Source organism: Tachypleus tridentatus, chromosome 3 (genome assembly GCF_004210375.1).
Source record: "Tachypleus tridentatus isolate NWPU-2018 chromosome 3, ASM421037v1, whole genome shotgun sequence".
Classification (NCBI taxonomy): Eukaryota; Metazoa; Arthropoda; class Merostomata; order Xiphosura; family Limulidae; genus Tachypleus; species Tachypleus tridentatus.
Window position 1 is genome coordinate 70448230 of NC_134827.1, and position 24457 is coordinate 70472686.

Sequence of the window (24457 nt, forward strand, 5' to 3'; positions counted from 1 at the left end):
CTTCACGTTTATCACCACCTTTCACTTACGTCATCAGCTCTCCTCAGCACATGTAAAGTGCAATTAAATTTTCATTTATTGTTTTTTTATTGTGTTTATAGTTTTTGTAGTTGACTTTATGCATGTAAGTATTATTATACAGGTATAAATAAGCAGTATTTTTACTTAAAATGCTTCATAATGCGTAATTTTTGGAGGTCTGTAACAGATTAATTTAATTTACTGTATTTCTTATGGGAAAAATTGATTCGGTTTTGGAACGGATTAAGTTCGAGAACCGAGGTACCACTGTACTTATATTATTAATTTACTGAAATACATATACGTATATTACCGTGAGAAAACACGGAAGTCAACTTCCTTGAATTACGTAGCTGTGGAAGAAAAAAAAAGGAAACAACTGGATATCATATATGCAATACTTTTAGTCTATTTAACATCAACTACAGCAACAACAGCCAGAAGACATCATCGCCAACAACTTTGATTTTTATAATGTTTTGTACACTTCCCGTCTTGCCAACACGAATAACAAAAAAATAAAAATTATTGTGTAAGTAATAAGCCTTTTAAAAATGTGTGTGATTTAAGCATACAGTATAATTGAAATGTGTGTTTTATTATAACGCATTATGGAAAGTAATCAATGAGTGTGTGTAACTGATAACAGCGAATGAAGACTATTGAATGAGCTGTTATCGGTTCACTGTGTTCCTAACTCTGAACTAAAATAAAAGTAAAATCCCGAGTGAAATTAAAACTGCGTTATATACAAGTTTAAATAAAAGCGCAACATTTACCTCAATGTTAAAACTATGTCATAAAATGTATACGTTTTTTCAAAACATCCTAATATCTTTATTAAGATGAATGTTAAAATAAACAATAAAACGCAAAATCTACTAACTGTAGATCCCTCGCTGAAATGAAGAACACATAGAAATGGGGATTGGCATGGTCAGGTGGTTAAAGCGCTCGACTTTTAATCTGAGGGTTCGAATCCCAGTCACACCAAACGCCCGCTCTTTTAGCCATGGGGACATTATAATGTGACGATCAATCCCGCTATTCGTTGGTAAAAGAGTAGCTCAAGAGTCGGCGGTAGGTGGTGAAGATTAGCTACCATAGTCTTACAGTGCTAAATCAAGGACTGCTAGTGCAGATAGCCTCCGTGTATCTTTGCGCGAAATTCAAAAATAAACTTAGAAACCGGAAGGGCTCTTAGTCGAAGGAGAAAGTTAAAATGAAGAACGGCAGTCAGAAAGGGTTTCGGCTGGATTTTTGTGAAACACATCACACTGGTGGACAATTTAAAAACTAAGGTACTGTTAGCCTCCGAAGCACTTTACTTACTTCTCTATTCTATTGAGTGAGAATATTGTTCAGTCTCACAATATTTTTGCCACGGCTCAGAGAATGACTGAGCCCGTAGCTCCATCTCTTGACGAAATTGAGATATAATTAGAGTCGAGGCTATTGAGATCTCCCATTTGATTTTTTTACTGTTTCTTTCAATCCGTAGCTCTTGAGGTTCGCTAGGATAGTACAGGGTGACCCGAAAGTACCCATCCATATGTTATATTCAATTACGCAATATTATAAATTTGTTTCTTTTTTTCATCAGAGAAATATAGCCAATGTAAGCCCATTCACACTTGAAGAGCGTATTGTAACATAGCGTCGCATAATATTATGCAGCGAGAATGAGGGACAGCACACAGATACACTGGATACATAAGATATATGGATGGGTAGGGACTTACGGGTCACCCTGTACAAACACTGGTGATCGGGACATCATTTATAGAAGCTCGATGTATATGGCGAATGTGGTGTGGTTGGAATATTATTATTACACACTCTACCGGTAAACTCAGCATATAGCCCGATGTGGGTTTGCTATAAGAAAAAATACATACTGTACTTAACTCTTGAAAATCGCTAAGGGACTAGATAAAGATTGTAGTTTATAAAAAATATAATAGGTCTGACGCTAAATCAGAGCTATTCCTCAGGGTTTTTTTTAACTACACAATTATATTTTGACTTTCTATCATTTTTTAATACATGACATCTTATTGCTCCTCATATATATAGGTATGGTAACAAATGATTAAAATAAAAGAACTTCCTGGAAAATATATTTATTTATCAACTCTGGAATGCAGCATTATAATCATGAATATGCTTTTAAATATTGATTCACGTGAAATTTTCAACCGCACGAATATTTTTACAGAGGTGCAAAATTTGTGATCAACTGCACACTGATAATAATAAAAAAAAATCGTACTAACTCACATCAGAGTTGCTCGGTTATCGAAGCCGTTTAGGCAAAAGAATCTATGCAAACGACTTTTTTTTTTCTTCAGCACAGTGTAAAGGCAAATGAATTGTTTAGGCCTACTTTATAAAAACGTATATCTCGGAAGTATTATAGCAAAATTTTCTGCTGAAGTTAGGCGAGTACTCCATAAATTATGTTTTTATTGATATAATTACTTTGTGATAGGATATTATATTTGAAAATTAAACAATTTCCGAATCTTACTGATTTACATGTAAGCTAAATATAATGTAACAGTGCTAATTAAATCAGATTTCGGAAAAATAAAGAGGTAGGGTAGAATGAAACGGTTATTAACTGGTGATTTCGTTTATTGCCCTCGTAACAAATCAATAGTTGTTTATTACATTCTTTGAGTGATTGTAACTAATGTCTTAAAATCAATGAAGATATATTATAGTCAAACATTATAATTGTTAATATTTTTAATTTAGCTATTTATATTGAGAACGTATGAAAATATGTCCAGTTGATTTTGTACTTTCTCGCTATATCACAGCAACAGAGAACAAAAGTAATTTTTGCAATAACTATAGGGTTTTGAGTTCTTTTTACTTCACCATATAGCAGGGGTCACCAAACTATGGCCCTCGAGGTCATTTTGTCCGGCTCACCAGCAGCTAGCCGCATGGAAATACAAAGTGATATTTCATCAAATGTCCGACTATCATAGCAAAATAAATCACACCGATGGTCGCTTTAAGCTGGCAAACACAAGACGTTATGATAAAAAGAAACAGAGCTGTCACGCACATTTTTAACCAATAGGAAAATTCTTCTTTCGCCCTTGCTGTCCGTTTATTCATATAGAGGCACGTATCTATGAAAGCATTAGGATTTCGAAAACATGTACAGACTTAACCCTCGTCTTGTAAATTCAGCTGCCTAGGGTCACCGCTTCAGCAAGCTCATTTCTCTTAGTAGTCGGGTTATGCGCTTTTTGTAACTCGTTCTTAGGTAAGTGTCGTGGCAAACGTGCGTTTCAATATATTTTGTTTGTGTGTTCTTGGACCAGTACCAGGGGCGTAGATCCTGACTTCCATTCTGTTCTATCTTCGATCGTTGTACATTAGTTTTTCAATAAAGACTAATTTTAGCCTGTTGAGTCATCTGGGAAACAGATTCCAATTATGAAAACCAAGCATCTAAAACTTTCCAATATTAAACAGTTCTGCAAGCCAGTTACTGGTACTACAAGTGACAATGCAGATGCAGATAATCCAACAACCTCAAGCAAAGGAATAGAATCTTGCCATACAGAGGAAATACCATGTTCATCAGAGGACGAGTCTGAAAATGCTTGTACAACTATTGCACATCATGAACCACCAGACAGTTGTGAAACAAGTTTGTGCAGTAATTAAAAATCTGACACTCCACAGATACATTGTCGAAAGCCATATCATCCAGACGCACAACTAATACCACGACAGAAAGCAAAATCTCAAAATATTAACTTCCAGGGCAAGTGGTTTGATGAGTTCCTATGGCTGCACTTCGACAATCAAACTCAAAACATTATATGCTTTCATTGTGCCAAGGCGGAAAATAGAGGCCTTTTTACAGGGAAATTGGAGAAGCCAGTGGAGTATACCTTCATATCCACCGGTTTTTACAACTGGAAAAAGGCAAAACAGAAATTCAGCGAACACCAATCCTCCTCTCAGCACAGATTCTCTATATCTCCAGAAGGTTCAATTGATGTAACTTCAGTGACTGTCCAGCTACATGATGGAAAAAAGAAGCAGCAGGAAGAATGCAAAAGAAGTCTAGCAAAATATTCAGAAGTTTACGTTTCTTACTGCGTCAAGGTTTAGCATTACGTGGACATACTAATACGGAGGGGAACAAAAGCAGTATCTCTGAAAGGTGCGAAGGATGCTTACTGTAAAATGCATGAAACAAGCCAGCAGATGTTTAGTGAAGTGTTTCTTCTCATGAAAATTCTGCTTGTATGTCCAGTATCCAGCTGTGAATGTGAACGCAGCTTTTCTGCATTAAGACGGTTGAAGACATGGTTAAGGTCAACTATGTCTCAGTGCCGCCTCAACCATGTGGCAGTTTGTCACACTCACAAAGATGAGGTCAACAAGAAAAATATAGAAGAGCTTATAAAAGAATTCATAAACAAATCATCACAAAGGAGGTCTACGTTTGGGAACATGTAGACTAGAGGACTAAATGAATCTTACTTCAATGAAAAGTATGAATAATTATGTGCTACATTGTATTGATGTTTAATTTTTCAAGAGTTCGCAAAGACATTTTAATTATTTTCATCAAACAACATGAACAGTTTTTCAGTAGATATAAACTTATCAAGGGTAATTACTAATTTTATTAATATTTGAAAACGTAATTCATGCAATGAAGTTATAAGTAACCTTGTCAAGTATAATGGTCATCTTTTATACTGTGCAGTGTGCAGGAATAAATTCATGTGGCAGTTAATTTGTGACACATTTGTCTTTATTTATTAACATTTTGAAAACTGTTCACAACACCTCACCTATACAAACCTACATGGAAACTTTGAAGTATTGTGGCAACAAGATTACTTTGTGACTGTTTACAGCTTTCAGGTTCACGTAATCAGAGATTACCAATTTGCAAATTGAACAGTCTACATAAGTTGTTGCAAAAATCATCCCCCCCCCATCGCGTGTAAAAAATCTACGCCCCTTACCAATACAATACTTTTCTCATAGCGTTCTGTATTTTTCATTTTCAGATCCTTTTTTTTCACCCATAGTTATAGATGCTTTTAAAAGAAGAAAGGTCGACTGAGTGTCGTGCTTTCAATGAAGAATGGAGAGAAAATTACTTATTTGTGGAAACAAAAAACCAGAAAGCTACTTGTGTGATATGCATCGAAAGTGTTGCCGTTTTGAAAGAGTACAATCTCCGGCGTCACTATGAAACAAAACATTTTTGAACGCATTTGAAATTTTCGATTCAAGGAAAGTTCCATTCTGAGTAATTTGAATCCATGAAACGTGTTTTTAAACCTCAAAATAATCTCTTCAGGAGAAAGTTTGCTGAAAATGAATTTGTCACTCGTACAAGTTACAAAATATTGCATAGGATGGCAGAGCGAGGAAAACCTTTTACTGACGGCAACTTCATCAAAGAGTGTATGATGGAAGCAGCAAATGAGCTGTGTCCTAAAAAAGCCAATTTCTTTGAAAGTATCAGCCTTTCAGCAACTTCAGTTGTATGGAGAGCAGAAGAGAGAGAGAACATCGCATTACAGATACGCCAAAAAGCTAGAAACTTCCTATGGTATTCTCTGGCACTAGATGAGTCTACTGATCTCTCGAGTACGTCACAAATTCTCGTGTTCATTCGTGGAGTTAATTTGGACTTTCAGATCACGGAAGAGTTGGTATCAGTTTGCAGCATGCACGGAAGAACAACTGGAGAAGACATTTTTATGGAAGTGCATAAAACTTTGAAAGACTATAACCTTCAGTGAAATCAGCTTAGAGGTGTAACAGTTGATGGAGGAAAAAAACAGCTGGAGTAAAGGTGGGGCTGATCAGTAAACAGCTGGAAGATCTTCAACTCCCAAGCGCTCTGTTCATATACTGCATCATACATCAGCAAGCACTCTGTGGAAAAGACTTAGATATTTCTTGCGTACTGAAACTAGTCATTTCTGCAGTGAACTTCATGCGGGGTCATGCACTTAATCGTTGCCAGTTCAAGGCGTTTTTTGAAGAAACTGATTCGGATTTCTGTGACTTGCCTTATTACACGGCGTGAGGTGGCTCAGCTGCGGTAAAGTCTTGTCTCGTTTTTATAGGCTGAGAAGAGAAAAAGATATATTTCTTATCAAGAAATATAGAGCCGATCCATTTCTGTCGGATCCAACCTGGTTGTAAAAGTTGTCATTTTTGGTTAACATCACATCCCACATGAATGAATTGAACTTGAAACTTCAGGGGAAGAATAACTTTGTCTGTGATCTCTATAGAATCATTAAAGGATTTCGGAGAAAGTTGTCATTGTTTGAAGCACATTTGGAAGGAGGAAACCTCTCTCATTTTCAGTGTTTCAATGAGTTTCATGCTAGAATCACAGAAGATGTCAACCTGGAGTTTCAGAAAGAGATTATTGGTGATTTAAATAAGCATTTTAGAGAGATTTTCGGATCTCAACAAAATCGAAAGTGACATTCTCCTTTTTCAGAATCCTTTTGATTGTGTCATTGATGATGTGCCAGTGGAACTTCAGCTGGAGGTCATCGATTTGCAAGGAAATGACTTGTTGAAAGCAAAACACAGAGAGGGGCAACTTTTTCAATTTTACAGCTGTTTACCTGAAGATAATTTTCCAAAGCTGAAGCAGTTCGCATCTGGTATGGCATTAGTGTTCGGAACAACTTATGTCTGTGAACAAGCATTTTCAAAAGTGAAGTATGTGTAGTCGGTACATCGATCAGGGTTGACTGATGAACATTTGAAAGCAATTCTAATGATTGGATGCAGCAATTCAAAACCGAACATTGAAAATATTTTGAAAGCCAAACGCCAATTTCATAAATCTCACTAACTTTCTTGCGGCTTAGTGAAATTCAAATATGTACCCACTATGTGCGATGTAACAATTGTTTTTGCTAATGTAACCTTCTTTGATAACCTTTTGGTAAGTAAAAATGTTGGTTGTATTTCTGTTTGTTTTTATTATATGTGTGTATTGTATGCTACTCCCACATGGCTAATGTGGCATCCTAAACTTAGTGTTAAGTCTTTTACAGAGAACTTTCGTTCTAGTTTATGAGTATTGAACATAATGATCATGCGGCGCTTCTCATTCCCCAAGTAATCTCGCCCCCTGTGAAAAACGTTTGGTGACCCCTGCTATATAGTAACCTAAATTAATTTAGGTGTGTGTGTGTAATGTTATGACATTTCGTCGAATTCATTATGTAGCATTACACAGTAAACCAACTGTTTAACTCAAGCTGTGCTGATGAGCCTTGAATAGTCGAAATTGTAGTCCAGAGGGTACGACCAATCAAAGAATGCATTAGACCTTTACGTCATAAATTCTCTTTTCAATTTCACCTTCGATTCTTCTTTATGGGTATTTGGGTATGTTGGAAATTTTGATACCCAGGAGGGTCAGGTGCAAAAGACTTCTTCCTCCATCCCTGACTTTCATTTTCAGTTACTACTGTGTTGTAGCTGTAGTGCTTGAGGGCCAGAGTAACCCACAGTACTCCAGCCCTTTTCAGGGCAATCTCCATATTTTGTCTTGAGTTTCTTTTTTATTTATTTATTTTTTATCATATAAATCTATTTATATAAAGATTTGTAGTTGTTTTTGTGTTATGTTTAACCTGGCTGGACATGCGTATTCTATAATGGGTCTAATATTATATGTTTTGTGGATTTTTTATTATATTGTCAGGAAATGTGCCTTGAATTTTACCCGAAGGCTTCTTGCATAATTTGCTCTTTTCCAGATTCTAGTCAGGATATTGTTAGCATGCTGTATCCACGTTAATTTGGTATCGTAAATTAATCCTAAAAATTTAGCCAAGTAAAAGCAATCAGTTCATGCATAACTTCGGTGGATCTTTTTTTAGTTTATTTAATCTGGTGAATAGTATTACTTGGTTTTTCGGAATATTTATTTTTATTCTATATTTCTGGTAATATACTTCTAAGTTATTCAGGACTGGTTGAAGGTTCGTTGCTGCTATTGAAGGAGTGGGGGCACTTCTACAGACCGCTACATTTCAGCAAATTGTGATGCAAAACTAAAGTTTAGGTCTGTTAGTGACATATTACTCACAGACATGATAAATAAGATAGGGATAACTACCCCTCCCTGTGGGACTCCTGCTTCAAGTGAAAAAGATTCTGAGTAGGCCCCATTCACATCTACTTTACACGTTCTATTGTTGTCCAGACAGTTAGATAGCCAGCGAATAGTTCCATGAGGTAAATCCATTTTTGTTCAGCAGTATCGTAATCCGTGATACCAGACCGTGTCGAATGCTTTCTCAATGTCGAGAAATAAAGCTACAGTGCATTCGTTTTTGTTAAAACTGTTTGTAATTGTTTCAGTTAATCTGATTAGGTGGTCTGTAGTTTATCTATATTTTCTAAAGCCGTTTTGAATTTCGGGTAATTTTTAGTTTGTTTCTTAGTATATTGACAGTCGGTTACTAATTATTCTTTCTAATATTTTTCCTATGCAGCTGGTTAGACTAATCGGGCGGTAATTGTTTGGTTTATTTGCTGGCTTTCCTTCTTTCTGGAACATTAAAATTACTGCTTCCTTCCAAGAAACAGGGATATATCAAGCTGAAAATGATAAGTTAAATAAAGCTGTTAGGTGTTCATATAATTTCTGAGTACCATTTTTCAGGGGGATGGCTTGTATTCCATCTACTCCAGGTGCTTTGTGTTTTGTGTTTTTGATGACTATTGATACTTCCATTACTATTATTTCTTTTATCAGTTAATAAGTACTCGAGTCAATTGTTTAATCTGGTTTTATTGATGTGTTTATTGCGTTTACTGGAAATTTTGGCATGTATATGGTTTTGTTCTGTTCAATGAATTTATGGTTCATGGTGTGTTTTGAACGTGTTATTACCTCTGTTTTTTCTAGGTTAGTGTAAGCTGTTTTGCCATATGATTCAAGTGGTGGGTACTCCTCTGTTGATTGTTTGTTTGTTTTGAATTTCGTGCAAAGCTACTTAATGGTTATCTGGGCTAGCCGCCCCTAATTTAGCAGTGCAAAACTAGGTGGAAGGCATCACCACCCACTGCCAACTCTTAGGAATAGTAGGATTGACCGTAACATTATAACACCTCCACAGCTGAAAGGGCGAGCATATATATATATGTATATGTGTGTGTGTGTGTGTATTTTGTATGTGTAATTCATAGAGAATATACGATAAAATCCATAGGCATACACATATAGTAATTCATCTATCTAATCACAGTTTGAAATAAAAGTAACATGAAAACATATATTTTACTAATTTTATGCTAATAAAATAACGATATTTTGCTTGTTTATTTTTTGTTTTAAATTGTGCAACTTTCTAAGTAGGTTGATAATCTTAATTGCTTTCAAGAGACTTTTAAACTTATCTGGAATGATAATGTCTTTTTTTTCATCAACGAATAGTTTCATTTCCTCTGTTTTTTCTCCGGTGGTTAAGCAATAAGTCTGAAGGTTTAGAATGCTAAAAACCAGATTTGGATACCCGTGGTGGGCACGGCATATACGGTCCATTTATATTTTTAGTTTAACAACAAGCAGTTATTTATTCTCAAATTGCACAAAACGGTCAGACTTACCTAACATTTAGTAAAATGTTTTTTTTCCCCTTTCAAACTAATAGTCAATATGTAGATGGGGCAGTAGAATGGTTTGGTTTTTGCTTTGCATTTCGCGCAAAGCTACATGGGGGTTACTTGCCCTACCCGTCCCTCACTCCTAAAAGCAAAAAAATCACGAGCTCAAGTTGCACAAATTGTCTTAAAATCCATTCTGAAGCGTCATTTGATAATACTGTGCTAGTTTAAACGTTCGGTGTTGATGAAAAAAAATATAAAACTAATATTTCTTTCTTTACAGATATTAACTGTTACGCCACTTACTTCATTCTGTTTGAATGGCAACACTTATATAAACTTACCTCTAAGTGTAATAAGTAGAACTATCATTCTCTAGTTTAACGTCTTTATATTAATTTCAACCAATTAAATGAAGAATTTTGAGTAACTTTTTTTTTTTTCATTTCTTCAATATTTCTCATCAAGCCCATTCCCCTGCCCTCGTTGGTTTAGTGGTAAAATTGGAGGTTTACAACTTTAGTTATTCGAGGTTTGATTCCAACAGTAAGCAAAACACAGAAAAACATATTGCGCTTAACATCCCAACAAACATTCTGGTTCAAAAAGCTTTTATTATTATTCCGATATTCTCAATGAAAATTTATGCTGTTTTTATTCTTCTTAAGAACTATGACATAAACCGCTGATAACCACACTGCAAATGGGATGACTTTTGGCAACTTCTTTTCTTATAGACTGCTAAGTTTTTCTAGCAGTCAGTTGGGAAAGTACAAGTTCTCAATTCCCCGCTAGTAAGATTTACAACGCTTAAGATTAGCGGCTTGATTCCTGTCGGTGGACTCAGGAGATATAGTGCGATGTGGCTTTGCTATAAGAAAACGCACACTCTAAGAAAGTTCTTAGAGATTGATTTATTTGAATTTAATGTTTTATCAAACACAAATTAATGTCAGTTTCATGTATTATTTTATCTCAGAATCAACGTACAAACATTTTCTTCTTTATGTAACAATTACAGTTTTTTCTTTTTGTAATTCGTTACCAGTTCTCGTGAATTGGTAGCACAAAGAAAGTTCGGCCATTTTGTTCGCTGAATGAGCACATTAAATAATGAGCATGTGACGATTTTTGTAAAAATACCTCGATCTTTAAATGTTCAACTGAAGATAGTTGTTTTCCATGCATGCTTAAAATAATAAAGTAAGGTAATTTCGAATAATTTTACACATAACAAGGACAATAAATTAAGGTAATTTTAAACTATTTAACTCACACTCAGAACAATAAAGTAAGGTAATTTTAAATAGTTTAACATTCAGGGTAATAAAGTAAGATCATTTTAAACATTTTAATATATACTTAGGACAAAAGTAAGGTAATTTTAAATAATTTAACACACACTCAGAGCGATAAAATTAAGTAGTTTAAAATAACTGAATACACACTTAAGTAATTATTAAAATTTAAAACAATTCAACACGAACACTTGAAACAATCATCTAAAATAATTTAAAACATTTTAACACACATTCCTGACAAAGGATATAGGAGACTTAAAACATTTTAATAAATACATTCATAGATTCCTCTTGGACCTGTTTTTGATGATTTCAGTTTTACAAAACGAAAAAAAAAACTATAAAACTTTCAAAAACTAGATGGGGCTCACGTGTATATAAAACCCACTCTGAAAAACAGCTCGGTCTAAACAATAGCTGTTCACATCCGTTTGTTTCAGAAATTGTATTTTATCACAAACACACATTATCTGGAAGCTTTTGAATCACCAAAAGCTGTGCTCGTTCGTTCACGAATTGATATTTGTACCATATCTTGACAGGAGTAAGAATTTTGTGAAACATGCAAGGCCTGCATAGAAAATGGCCATTCAGACTTTAGATCTACCGACCTATCATCAAAGCAATATTATTTCAGGAAATGGTAATAATTATTAACGACAAAGTTTGTTTGTAGTTAAACACAAAGCTACAGAATGGGCTATCTGTGCTCTGCCCATCAAGGGTATCAAAACCCAGTTTCTAGCGTTGTAAGTCCGTAGACATCCCGCTGTTCCACTGGTGCAGGGGAGGAGGCTATTAATGACGACTAACCTGATAAGTTTTTACAGAAGACAAATAAAAAAACAATTTCACGTTTTCATCACAGTGAGGCGCGGATATAAATTTTTTTGAAGGTTGTTGTTCAGCCTTTAAAATTCCACACATATAAGAGAAAATAATATATTTGTTATTTAACAATCTAAAATGGATGTAGGAGTGTTTTAGAGGAAATTCGGTTCTTCAATGTTGAAAATATAGGTCATAATATACCTGTTCTAAACTTCCGCTTGTTATCCTGTTGAATACTTTTTTTTTAGGGTTGTGTTTGGCGATTTTATGTATAATATACAGATATATAACATAATTCTTATGTATTAAGACACTTTGATATTTGCATAAGGATAGTTTCACTGTTTATTGGTATTTTGATATCAAGACACGGTTGTAGCATGACATGGCCACGTTGTTTGGGCGCTTGACTCGCAACCTGAGCACAGCCGGTGAATCTACCCAAATCCATTGTCATTAGCCTTGACACCATTTGAACCTATGTTTTCGTTTTATTGTACGGAGTAAGGTGGCGCGGAAAGCAACTAACAACAAAATACTTCTGTCTCTCGGTCACTGATGTCATCAGACGATGACTCATTGACAAAATTCTCTAGTGTTCTCTGAAACGTTGTATCCAACTGACAAAGTAAGATAATTTATTGTGCCCAACCGATATGGTAATAGGGAAAAAGCTCTACTATATGCTATACTAATACATTAAATAAGTTCGCAATATAAAATAATGAAATCATGACAAAGGTATTTAATAAACGCAGAATTTTGACAGAAATAACGATTTAAGAAATACTGGTAAAACACCAACAAAATCTGATATACATTATATATATAATTGAGCTGTTATCGATAGATACCTACCGGTTTCAGGGTGGTCATATAATAAAGGAGCCGGCATTGATACAGATACTACCTGTGTCAAAGTGGTCATAAATGATTTTTTGTTCACTTTTTTTCGTTCAGATAGCTTCTTTCTTATCTGATTTTAGAAGAACGGAAATAATAAAACAAGTTAGAAAAATACAAAGAACAACGAATAAACGATACAAAATCATAGTACGAGTGAATCAGGTACACCTGACTGTATCAGTGTTAACATATTACTTTGTAAGAAAGAGAATCGTTTAATGTTCTTTTCTTGTTGTGTTTTTGCGTTCTCTATTTTAAATTTAGAATTGACACACCGTGAACTCTTTGGTTACTATTTTATCAATGAAAAGTGGAATATTTCTTCACATTATAATGTCCCCCTAAACATGGTCGGTAACGGGATTCGAACCCGTGACCCGAGATTAGGAATCAGGCACCCTAACCACCATATTTTCTATGAATGTTGTTCGCAAAATTTTACGCACGATAAACACAAGTTTTCAAACTTCTTTAATATGACAATGTCAGGCTTCTTGTTTAGATGTGTACGTGGGATCGGTAGGGCCAAGTGTGTTAAGGCGTTCGACTCGTAATCCCAGGGTCGCGGGTTCGAATCCCGGTTGCACCAAACATGCTCTCCCTTTCAGCCGTGGGTGCGTTATAACGTGACGGTCAATCCCACTATTCGTTGATAAAAGAGTAACCCAAGAGTTGGCGGTGGGTGGTGATGACTAGCTGCCTTCTCTCTAGTCTTACACTGCTAAATTAGGGACGGCTAGCGCAGATGGCCCTCGAGTAGCTTTGCGCGAAATTCAAAAAGAAAACAAACTAGATGTGTACGCTATAAATACTGAAGCCACACACATAAAGACGTGTATGACCAGGTGGTTTGGGCGCTCGACTCGCAATCCCCATCACACCAAACATGATCGCACATTCAGTCGTGTGGACGTTATTATGTCAAGGTCAATCACACTATTCGTTGGGAAAAGAGTAGCCCAAAAGTTGACGGAGGGTTGTGATGACTAGCTGCTTTCCTCTCGTCTTATACTGCTAAATTAGCGACGGCCAGCGTGATAGCCCCCGTGAAGCTTTGCGCGAAATTAAAAAAAACAAAACAAACACAAAGATGCCTAAATAGCACGCCACAGAATAACAACTTGAACTACACGTTCGTACTTAATTGAAGGAATTTGTGGAATTTTGGAAAATCATCTTAAGATATAAAGTCATACTCGGATTGTTTGTATGTTAAACAGATAGTTTATTTTCTCACATTCAACATCCAATCGATAACGTTAGTCGGTGACCAAACAGTGACGTTGCTCGCTGGGAACACAATTAGCTAATTAAATTCACAACAGGAGATTAAAGGTAAACTGAAAAGTCTAAACAGAATTCAACATTGAAACAGTATACGCCAACTACACAACGTATTTTGGTTTGTTTCATATTACTGTAAATAAACCGAAAAACTTGTAACTATTACACTTTAGGAAACAAAATAAGGAACTTTGCAAGTAGTATATTCTAAGTGTTAAATTTGATGGTTTACAGGTGTCACTCACTGCCTTTTGAAAAACTTCTCACTTTGTAAGAATGATGTTTCCAATCATGTACAGCCTCTTGAAAAGCTCAAGTTACAGTCTGGCACTTTAATTTACAAGTTCTCAAGAATATATTTAAATAGTATATGGTAGAGTCATGGCTGTAATGTCCACCGACATTGGTTATCCAAGGGCATATTTAGGCAAATACGCCAGGTAAATTCAACTGTATGTGTTTCAGTGGGGTTGTTGTGACTGAAATGTAGCCAGCCATTTTTCTCAGGAAAACAACTGTTGATTTTGAGTGATACTGGAAGCTTCTTAACCCTCGAGCCTTCTTCAATATGAAATACTTGTTAAAGGCAGAATAATCTCGACTTCTTCGTAAAATTGTAAGGTTTGTAGGATTCACTTCAGTAACCACGGTCTTCATTTTGCTTGTGAGGGAGATGTTCTGAATTGGTTTGGGAAGTAGTTTTGCTGGGTCTTGTGCCCAAGTTTTTTGTCATACTTATGAATTGAGAATTCATAGTAGGTGTTTTCATCTATCAACTTGTATTCCTATATTGTTAGTAACATTCACGACTTCTCAGAAAAAAAAAGAACAACAAACCTTGTAAACAACAGGTAAAATAAATAAAAGTTTGATGTTCAACTAATTAATAAATTTGTTTTTTCTTCGGAAGTAATGACAATAGAAGATGTTTAACATATAATTTTCATTAAATAAGTTAATAATATAGATACAGCGCAAATTCAGTTTCATTGCTAAAACAAAGAAAAATTGTAAATGATTTTTCTTAGAAGCCATTGTTTTTATTTCTAACAATAATATCAACAAAAATATTCGGACATCGCCATCATGATAAAGTAGCATAGCTTACAATAAAGTCTAAACCGGAAACCCCAAAACAAAGAACTACTGTGATAACATACTTGTAAAGAAAGTAATCTTTAGTACCTGTTTCGAAATTCTCACTTTCTCAAGAGCTGGTTGGTTGGTTTCAAACGAGGCTTGTCCACTCGTTTACGAAAACAGGTTCGTGATTTATTCGACCGTTCATGTTACTAAGATTGTGTTCAACACTTATTCGGAAAGTCAATTTCTTTTATCTTCCTTACCTTTTGTAGTTTCTTCACCTTATGACGTAATAACTGGTTTTAATACTAATTAATTCCACAAGTACACGTCATCGCTTCCAGAGCTGGTGGCTTCAGAAACCTGAGTTACTCGACAGATAAGGTAGGGCTTGACAAAAGTTAATGGTCAGGTAGGTTGTACTGTTTATTTAACCTATTTTTATTTTTACTCCATTTTATTTTCTAAGTAGATTTCAAATTGTTAAATTTTATAATTTTGTGAATCTTTGGTTACAATAATTTAACTCTAAAGCCAAATTTATTTGTGATTTAAAACTAAAACTGTCTCGTAATGAACTGGCGAGTCACATATTGTATAGCTCAAAGTTCAAAATTGGATCATTTGCGGCGGTAATCGAAACAACTGATAGGCCTAATTTTTCGGCTTAGTGACTTTTACATTATTAAACATGTTTCTAGTATTTTCTGGGGATTGGAATATATTAAGTGGTCATAAATGTCTTTAGTTAGCTTCACTAAATACCACTTTGAAATATGACTAATGTTTGTAGATCTATGTCCGCTTATAACCGTCAAATAGTTGAATCGGTTATTTACCGAACTGTACATCACTAAACGTAACTTGATAGCATCATATGAACATAAATATTTAGTTTTAGGAAACGTTAAGGGAAACAACGGATAATTCATATACAAATGCAATTAATTAGCAAATAATCACAGTCCATACACGCCTGAGAAGAATTACCTGTTAATTGTAATTGCTGTTATGTTAGGTAAAATAATATCGAAAGAAAATAAAAGAAAAATAATTTTATTGTTGACTGAAAGACAAATTAAAAATATTTCATGTCCTAATTCCTCGCAAGCGAGGTGGGTAATATCCAGAGGAAAAGAGCCAGGCTACGAACTGATGAAAAGAAAATTCGAATTCTTGTTCGAGACGTAATTTAATTAATTGAAGAAAAAGTTACAAAAAATATTTATTATATAATGTGCTTTAGCCATCTGCATCAGCCTCGATTTATATGAGAGATCTGGATATAAAGTAGTATTAAACAGACAAAACTAATCTATGCAAGAAAGCTTGATAGGTATATGAATGATAAAGGCAGGCTTTAATTTTTTTATTCAATACTTTGACTTAGAGGATGGGAGTGCCGAGATGGCCCATCGATATTCGTAAACACCATGTTATTCATGTGTATCTGTCTGTCAGTAGTTCTGGTTATCTGCTGATCAGTATTCTGTCTGGCCAACTGTTGTTTACCTGTCTGTCTATCGGTAGCTCTGCTAACCTGTTGCTTAGCTGTTTGCCTATTATCAGTAGCTCTTTTAATCTGTTGCTTACCTGACTGTGAATCAGTAGTTCTGGCCACCTGTTACCTGTTTGTCTATCAGTAGCTTCGACCGTCTGTTTACTTGTATTTATATATTCTTAAATCATTAATGAAACATCTTGCATTTAACTTTCAGTAAAATGTGAACATAAATTACTACATTTCTAAATCAATGTTTTGCTCCGCCCTGAGACAGGAAGCTGCCGGTGATCTTCGTAACACATCTTTAACTTCGAATAAAAGGATTAAACAGAAGTAAATAAGCAAAACAAATTTCATATGACTATTCCATTTGTATTTAAAATTTTATCTACACACCTAAAAAGATTTTTTTAAAAGTTTAACAACAACCAGGACTGTTGAAAATGATGTAACATCGAAATATTTATTTAAAATGGATAAATCAATGCTTAGAATGTTCATATATTTGAAACATTTTATCATATATATATATACACTGCTGGCCAAAATCTTAAGGCCAATGAACATAAACAAAAAATATGCATTTTGCCATGTTAGACTCAACCACTTATTTGAGTAGAATTTCGAAAGATGAAAATACGAAAAGGGAAAATAAAAAAAAGTTTTTAGCATTTAATAGGGAAAATGTGAACACTGTGAAATTAGCCTAAATACTAGCTGGTCAAAGGTTTAAGACCATACCAAAAAGAAGTCCTAAACACGGTAGGAAATGCCCAACAAGAGGTCTCAGTAATAAGCTGCATAGCCGTCATTGCGAATAACTGCAAACATTCGCTTTGGCATGGCCGATATAAACGTTTGCAGAAGGTTGGCTGAAATGTTATTCCAAGTGGTGAAGATGACTTCACGAAGATCATGCACTGTTTGAAATTGATGTCCATTTCTATAGACTTTCCTTGCCATCCACCCCCAAACATTTTCAATGGGGTTCAGTTCGGGCGAACAAGCTGGATGGTCCAAAAGAATCACGTTATTCGCCATGAAAGAGTCTTTTGTCCTGCGGGCATTGTGGATTGCAGTGTTGTCCTACTGAAAGATCCAGTCATTTCCACACAAGCGAAGGCCTTTAGTCAATAAGGATGCTCTCTCCAAGATGCCAAACAGCTGCTGTTTGAAGCCACTGTATAACATGAAGCTCCATTGTTTCATGGAAGGAGAAAGCACCCCAGATCATGATGGAATCTTCTCCACTGTGTCGTGTAGAAAATGTCTCCGGTGGGATATCCTTATTGTGCCATTAACGTTGTAAGCCATCTGGACCATCCAGGTTAAATTTTTTCTACGTCTCAGCAAAGTTTAACCGAGCTGTTTCGTGGTGTGGAAGGAGGAGTGGCCTCTGAAGACGTTTATGGTTTTTAAAGCCTTTCTCTTATAGTTGCCGTCTTATTGTTCTTGAGCTGCATTCTGCATCCGTAAGGGCCTTAATCTGGCTCAACGATCGGCTGGTGTCTTTCCGGACAACTCATCGAATCCTCCTGCTCAACGCCAGCGAAATTTTCATTGGCCGACCACTTAAAATTGTCGTTCGGTATCCCTCAGGGTCTTTTAAGAAATTTGCAACAGCAGTTTTACTACGCCCAATCTAACCAGCGATGGCACGTTGAGAGAAACCTTGCTTTTGCAGCTCGACAATTCTGCCACGTTCAAACTCTGTAAACTTTTTAGCCTTTGCCATGTTTTTACCCAATGTAACACAGGAGATGTCAGTGGGAGATGTTGACAACGCTAATGCTTGAACACAAATAACTAAATTTCGTTACGTGTTTACTGATTAACGCTTCATTTCAGTATTGTCTTAAACTTTTGGCCAGCTAGTATTTAGGCTAATTTCATAGTGTTCACATTTTTTCAAAAGTTTTTTATTTTTATTTTTTCCTTTTCTTATTTTCATCTTTCGAAACTCTGCTTAAATAAGTGGTTGGGTCTAACAACGCAAAATGCATATTTTTTCCTTATGTTTATTGGCCTTAAGATTTTGGCTAGCAGTGTATATATAATGAGGTTCTAGTTATAAAGAACCAGTGATTTTTAATTTCATTTTTCAGCTGTGTACATTTCATTGAAAGGCTGCAAACGATTCTAGAAGACAACAGAAATCTGCGTCCCGCTTAATTACTATGAAGAGAACAGGTTTTTACGTAATGTTAGCAGGTAAAATAACTTTAGGTAAATAGGTTTTACTTTATGTTAGCAGTTGAGAAACTTTAGAGCAATGCGTTAATAGGTGAGATAACGTTAGAACAACGAGTTTTACTTTATGTTAATAGATGAAGGTATATGAGAACTGTAGAGGTAAATAAAATAAGAAACATTACTTCCCTTTATCTCATAAAATCCGAGGAACGTATTGTTCACAACCATATTATGGTGCTTACTCAATAACTTCAATATAGTAAAGTCGATAAAAAGTTTTAAAAATTCATGTAAATGTATTCAAGGTGACAAATTTTCAAACAAAATCGAAACTTTTTCTTTTGTTTGTTGACAATACTTAAATAAATGTTGACAATATAAATAAATATATTGGGGGGCTGAGGGGGCTTGATTCATTTTGGGGGCTCTGGGTTCAGCACCTTGCGATGGACAAAACACAAACAGCCGATTGTTTAGCTTTGTACTAAAACAATTAAACTTAAGATTTTAACATTTGTGATTGAAATTGATAAATGTTTTTAATTGTATTATGTTAAGACTACAAATTGTAAGACAACGTTGAACGTATAATCATATTACAGTTAAAGAAAATAATATATAACAAGGACAGATCAGGGTATGACGCATGCATGTGTTACAAAATGGGGAAAATTTGTCTTAAATTTTAAATAGCGTTTCAATTTGTAGTCAACAAAAATGAACCTTTTTCTTTGGACTACTAGGTTTACGAAACTCGTCATTCTTTTTATTGTGTTTGTGACGTAATGGTAAGCGTACTGTTTGTTTTGTTTTTAATTTCGCACAAAGCTACTCGAGGGCTATCTGTGCTAGCCGTCCCTAATTTAGCAGTGTAAGACTAGAGGGAAGGCAGCTAGTCATCACCACCCACCGCCAACTCTTGGGCTACTCTTTTACCAACGAATAGTGGGATTGACCGTTACATTATAACGCCCCCACGGCTGGGAGGGCGAGCATGTTTGGTGCGACGAGGATGCCTTAACACGCTTGGCCATGCCGGGCCATGTACCAGACTGTTAAGCCAAATATTCACGGCTCGCGTCCCATTGCCGAAAATTTTCACTTCGAAGACGTGGGTGTTACAATAGTTACATTCCACTACTCGTTTATGATAATAAAATATTTTCAGAGAATTTAATTTTGTTTCTTTACTGTACTGACGTTTTTTTTAAAGTGCTTTTAACAGTAACCACTAATAAATGTAATGAGTGTTAATTGTTTAAACGGACTTTAGCAACAAAAGAAAGAATAAACAAAGTTACAAAACTTGGGATGACCCGATTACAAAAGCACCCTCTAAAGAATAAATATTCTTAGAAAAGTAGCAGAAACTAGATTTCTTATACGGTTATGTGTAAGACTATTAAATATAACAGTTTGTTTCAAATAATTAACGTATTTTCGTTATCAGTAAAGTTGTGACGTAACACTTGGAAAATTTCATTCTTCAACCTGAAATTCCGTACGTGAACAAAAGATAAAAGCGAATTTTTACCCTTATATATTTTAAAAACTTTCTCTTTTTTTTACCCTGCTTGTAGGTTTGTTGTCTCTTTGTTGCCAAGGAAATGAGGTGAGTATAAATTACACTTTGTGGTTAGTTTCTTTTCAGGATCCTAAATATTGATCTTCGAAATTTAGTTTTCCTGATTAGTGAATAGAAGCGACAGCGATACGTTAAGAAAGACGAATAGCAAAATAGATTTGGTATTGTGAATTCTAATATTTAATATTAAATTCTTAAGTTAAAAATGCTTTTAAATTGAAAAGAGACGCCGGAACCGAGGCATAAATAATGATGATAATAATAATATCAAGATATAAAAAAGCCAAGTATCAGGCGGTCAATCAGTCAGTTGGTCACACTCGATATCTCTGAATTTCGTAAGTCACACAGGTCCGAGTTCTTTTTTACTTCTATCATAATTCCTCTTTTTGATTGCCTGTTATCATTTCAGTTAAATCTAATGGCTACCATAGGCGTAAGTAGCTTTTACATTTCGACACTTTTTCTGCTATATAAAAACGTGTTAAGGTTAGAATTCCCAGGATCAGATCAGGCATGGCGTTATGTGTATGGCACCACGTAATCTTCATCACTATGACGTCAAGTTAGCTGGAATCCAAATAGGAAAGCTGAAAAGACTCCTGTGAAAAATAAGTAAAAAATTAGCACAAATCTATGCTTGGAAATAATTATGAAAAAAAACCTTTGTTAAAACATTGAAGATAATTTTCCTCAGAAGAAGAACAGATGTGTATGCAATCCATGGTTATCATGTTTAATCTTTACTCCAAAAGCACCAATATGAAGCATTTTCCTTGGAAAGAAAATTTTATATTTCTTTTGTGTATTGCCAGTTTTAAACGGGATAGTCTTTGATTCCAATAGTTTCACGTCATTTTCGACGGGCTTTTAATATAATAATAGATACTTTCCAATTTTGTTCGTGAAATTTCGGTTTATTTTCACATGGAGAGAAATACATATCTGCAACGTGGAACCAAGCGACCGACAAGAAATTGATAATGTTGGTCTTTGACTTTTGACCTCCATTATCTTAAAGCTTTTTACACTTCATCAGTGACCTACTGACCTACAATATTTTAAATTTATATTTATTTGACTCCTAACCTGCTGACTTGTATAACGTTAAATTCTGTCTCGACCTTTGATCTGCTGGGTTTTGTTTTTATTACCAAGGTAAAACTATTTGACCTCTATATTTCTGACCTCTTTTACTTTACTACATAGAATTAAAACACTTTCCCTTTCTTCTTTGATCGTAATCAGTGCAACTCTCTTCTGTACATCTTCTTCAGACATATAAAACCAACTAACTAAAAAAAATTGTGTACCACTGTACTTGCCTAGTGGTTAACGTGTCCGTTTATAAATTTGGCGGTTCGTGTTCCGTTGCCGAAAAAAAAAGAGAGAGGGAGAAAAAAGAGAGAATCACACTCTGTAAGAGTAACTTTCTAATCTCATTATTAGAGTAGTTCAAAGGTTGGCGGTGAGTATTGTTAACCAGCTGCTTTTCCTCTAGCTTATCATTACAGTATTAGCTGTGTAGCTTTGCACGAATATTCAAGAGTCGAACCTACAAAAAACGTATTATGTTTTAGTGCTTGATTTCTTGAAAAAAGAAATTCGGAGATTAACTGACTGTTTCTGTATTTTTATTTTTATAGCGATACTTCCTTTATTTTGATTTTGGTATAAAAAGATGTTCTGTTTCGGAGAGCCTAGATGTGCACTTAAACTGATTCGTTGCATATTATAAGGTTATCTCGCATCGTCATGACTGTATCTAGTCAGTATCACTACAGTGAATTCGTTGTTACTGATCGCACAGAAAATCTATTTTATTTGACTCTTTTTGCACGTAAAAAAAGTAACACTGTTTTAAGTAGTTGGGGAAAAATATTGTGTATAAACTAATAGTAACAGTAAAAATATATGATGTAACTTTGCTAATAACAATAGAAAATATCACGTGCAACTTACTAATAACAGTATAAATTATCAGGTGTAACTTTATAACTTTTTTAGTAAAATTGTAATCGTCACGTAAAGCATTTTTTTAAACGTTATATAAAACAGGTTGTTGTTTTTTTAAGATTTCCCCAAGATCCAATATCCGGATCATTTAGTAATCTAATCGGTCTCCAGCAGGGTGGTAAAGTGAGGATCATACGAGGACATCCGGGGATTGATTACCCTGATTACAGAGAAGTTCCTGAAACACCGTTCTCGTGCAGAGATCATTTGTACGAAGGCCTGTATGCTGACGTCGATGCACAATGCCAGGTGAGATGTTAGGATGTAATACCTTATTTGTTGGAGAATTTCAGTTAAAAGATATGTTCAGTAAGAACAGCGCAAACAATTTAATTAAGATTTACCACTAACTAGTACAAACTTATAGGAGTTAGCACGAACCAATAGGATCTAGCGTACTGAAAAAACAAACAAATCTGTCTTAAATGAGACTCCTCCTTGATTTTTCGTGTGTTTATTACTTCAGTCAAAACTTTCATCCATACAGCAAAAGAAAAACAGTTTGTTCGAATTCAGGAAAATATGGAAGTACAAGCAAAACTAAGGGTTTTACTACTATGGGTTCTATTTCTACCACTATAAATACAAACATTGGATCCATGAAATAACGAAAAGCTCAAGTTTTAACCCACCTCAAAGACATGGGTGAGGTTTATAAAGAATTTTAAGAAGTCAAGAACCACGCCCACTTAGCGTCTGACTGATCTGATAATTTCCCTAATTCAGCGCGACTTATTAAATGTATGTGTTAAGTATAAATCTTATATATATAAATTAGGGTGAGTTTAGTGAGAAAATTCCAAAATATTATAACTGTTAAGATACTTTCTATAGAATAGTAGAATACTACAGTATGCATTCTTGAAAATTACCTTTTTCATGCGCGTGTATTTAAAACGGCTCACGGAAACGCTGGATAAAGGTATTGATTGACTCCTGCCCTGATAACGGAAAGTAACACCAGTGGTTTATTCAATGGTGGAGGTTCGCGGTTATATCCACCATAAAACCCACCTAATCTTGGCTTTCAGCCAGCACGCTGCACGTGAGTTTTCTTCAAACAGTACGCGTGTTTCCTTATTTTCTACAAGAAAGACGAGATGTTTTCGTCGGCAAATATTTGTTTCTCTTAGACATTAACGATAAGCTACTAAAGACCTAACTGCTCTAGCCATCCCTAACTTTGAAACTTACGGATTAGAAGGAAAATTAGTTTCAAGCTGTTATTGTCTAATGAAATAATGGTATCTGACCGTCACTCTTATAATGCACCCACATCCTCAAAATGCGGAGCGCGTTTTTGCGGTAACAGGTTCACAATTCGGTACGCTAACTACTAAGATTATTCCACGTCGATGGCGAATATTTTGTCTAGACAGAATTCAACCTTTACATGTTATGAACTGTTTTTCTCTTTCTTGTCAATAGTTTCTGCAAAACTGAATTACGTGTATATGCATGGAAATATTTCAAAAAGTTGGGTTACCAATCACAAAGGATTAATTGACTTTGTTTATTAGGGCAAAGTTGCACAATGGGCTATTTGCACACTGTTCATTGCGGGGATAAAACTTCAATTCCTGGATTATAAGTGAAAAGAAATATTCTACGCTACGAACTAAACGATTACAATACAATGAAATAAAACTTTTTCTAAAGTCAAGCTTCTCAAAAACAGACACTTGAGGGCAGTGCTTCGTTTCTGTTCATAAATTAACATTAAACGATGAAGTTAGTTGAGCTGTACTCATATGTTCAAGTATTTAGTTTTTTACAAACATACCTCCTGCATTCGAAACCGGTAAGTGTAAATGGTTATTGGTCTTCAAACGTAGTCGTCAAGCAGCAAAAGTTAAGTCCAAAAAATATTACATTTAGCAGATCGAATTGTTTCCGAAAAACTTTTTAAATAATGATTTGATTGTTGTTAAGCACAAAGCCACACAATGGGCTATCTATGCTCTGCCTACCAACGGGTATCGAAGCTGAAACTCAACTTTTAGCGTTTTAAGCCTGCGGATATATGCCACAAAGGTGTCGCGTGTAAATTATGTATTGGATTCTTCTTACTACTGGTATAGT

At 35.0% G+C, this 24457-nt stretch overlaps 1 protein-coding gene across 11 annotated transcripts in view; it reads left to right on the forward strand.

Moving 5' to 3' along the window:
• Positions 1 to 15167: 15167 nt before the first annotated feature.
• The window catches only part of LOC143247116 (uncharacterized), a 28012-nt gene continuing 18722 nt past the window's right edge, over positions 15168 to 24457 (forward strand). The window contains exons 1-5 of one of the 11 annotated variants that reach the window (XM_076494614.1): positions 15168 to 15257; positions 15350 to 15489; positions 18687 to 18807; positions 20355 to 20386; positions 22487 to 22624. In XM_076494614.1, coding sequence (XP_076350729.1) covers positions 18759 to 18807; positions 20355 to 20386; positions 22487 to 22624 — 219 coding nt within the window. In that variant the 5' untranslated portion in view covers positions 15168 to 15257; positions 15350 to 15489; positions 18687 to 18758. Of the gene's footprint in view, positions 15258 to 15324; positions 15490 to 18686; positions 18808 to 20354; positions 20387 to 22434; positions 22625 to 24457 lie in introns of those variants that run through there. The other 10 variants (XM_076494616.1, XM_076494621.1, XM_076494617.1 and 7 more) reach the window with 10 other exon arrangements.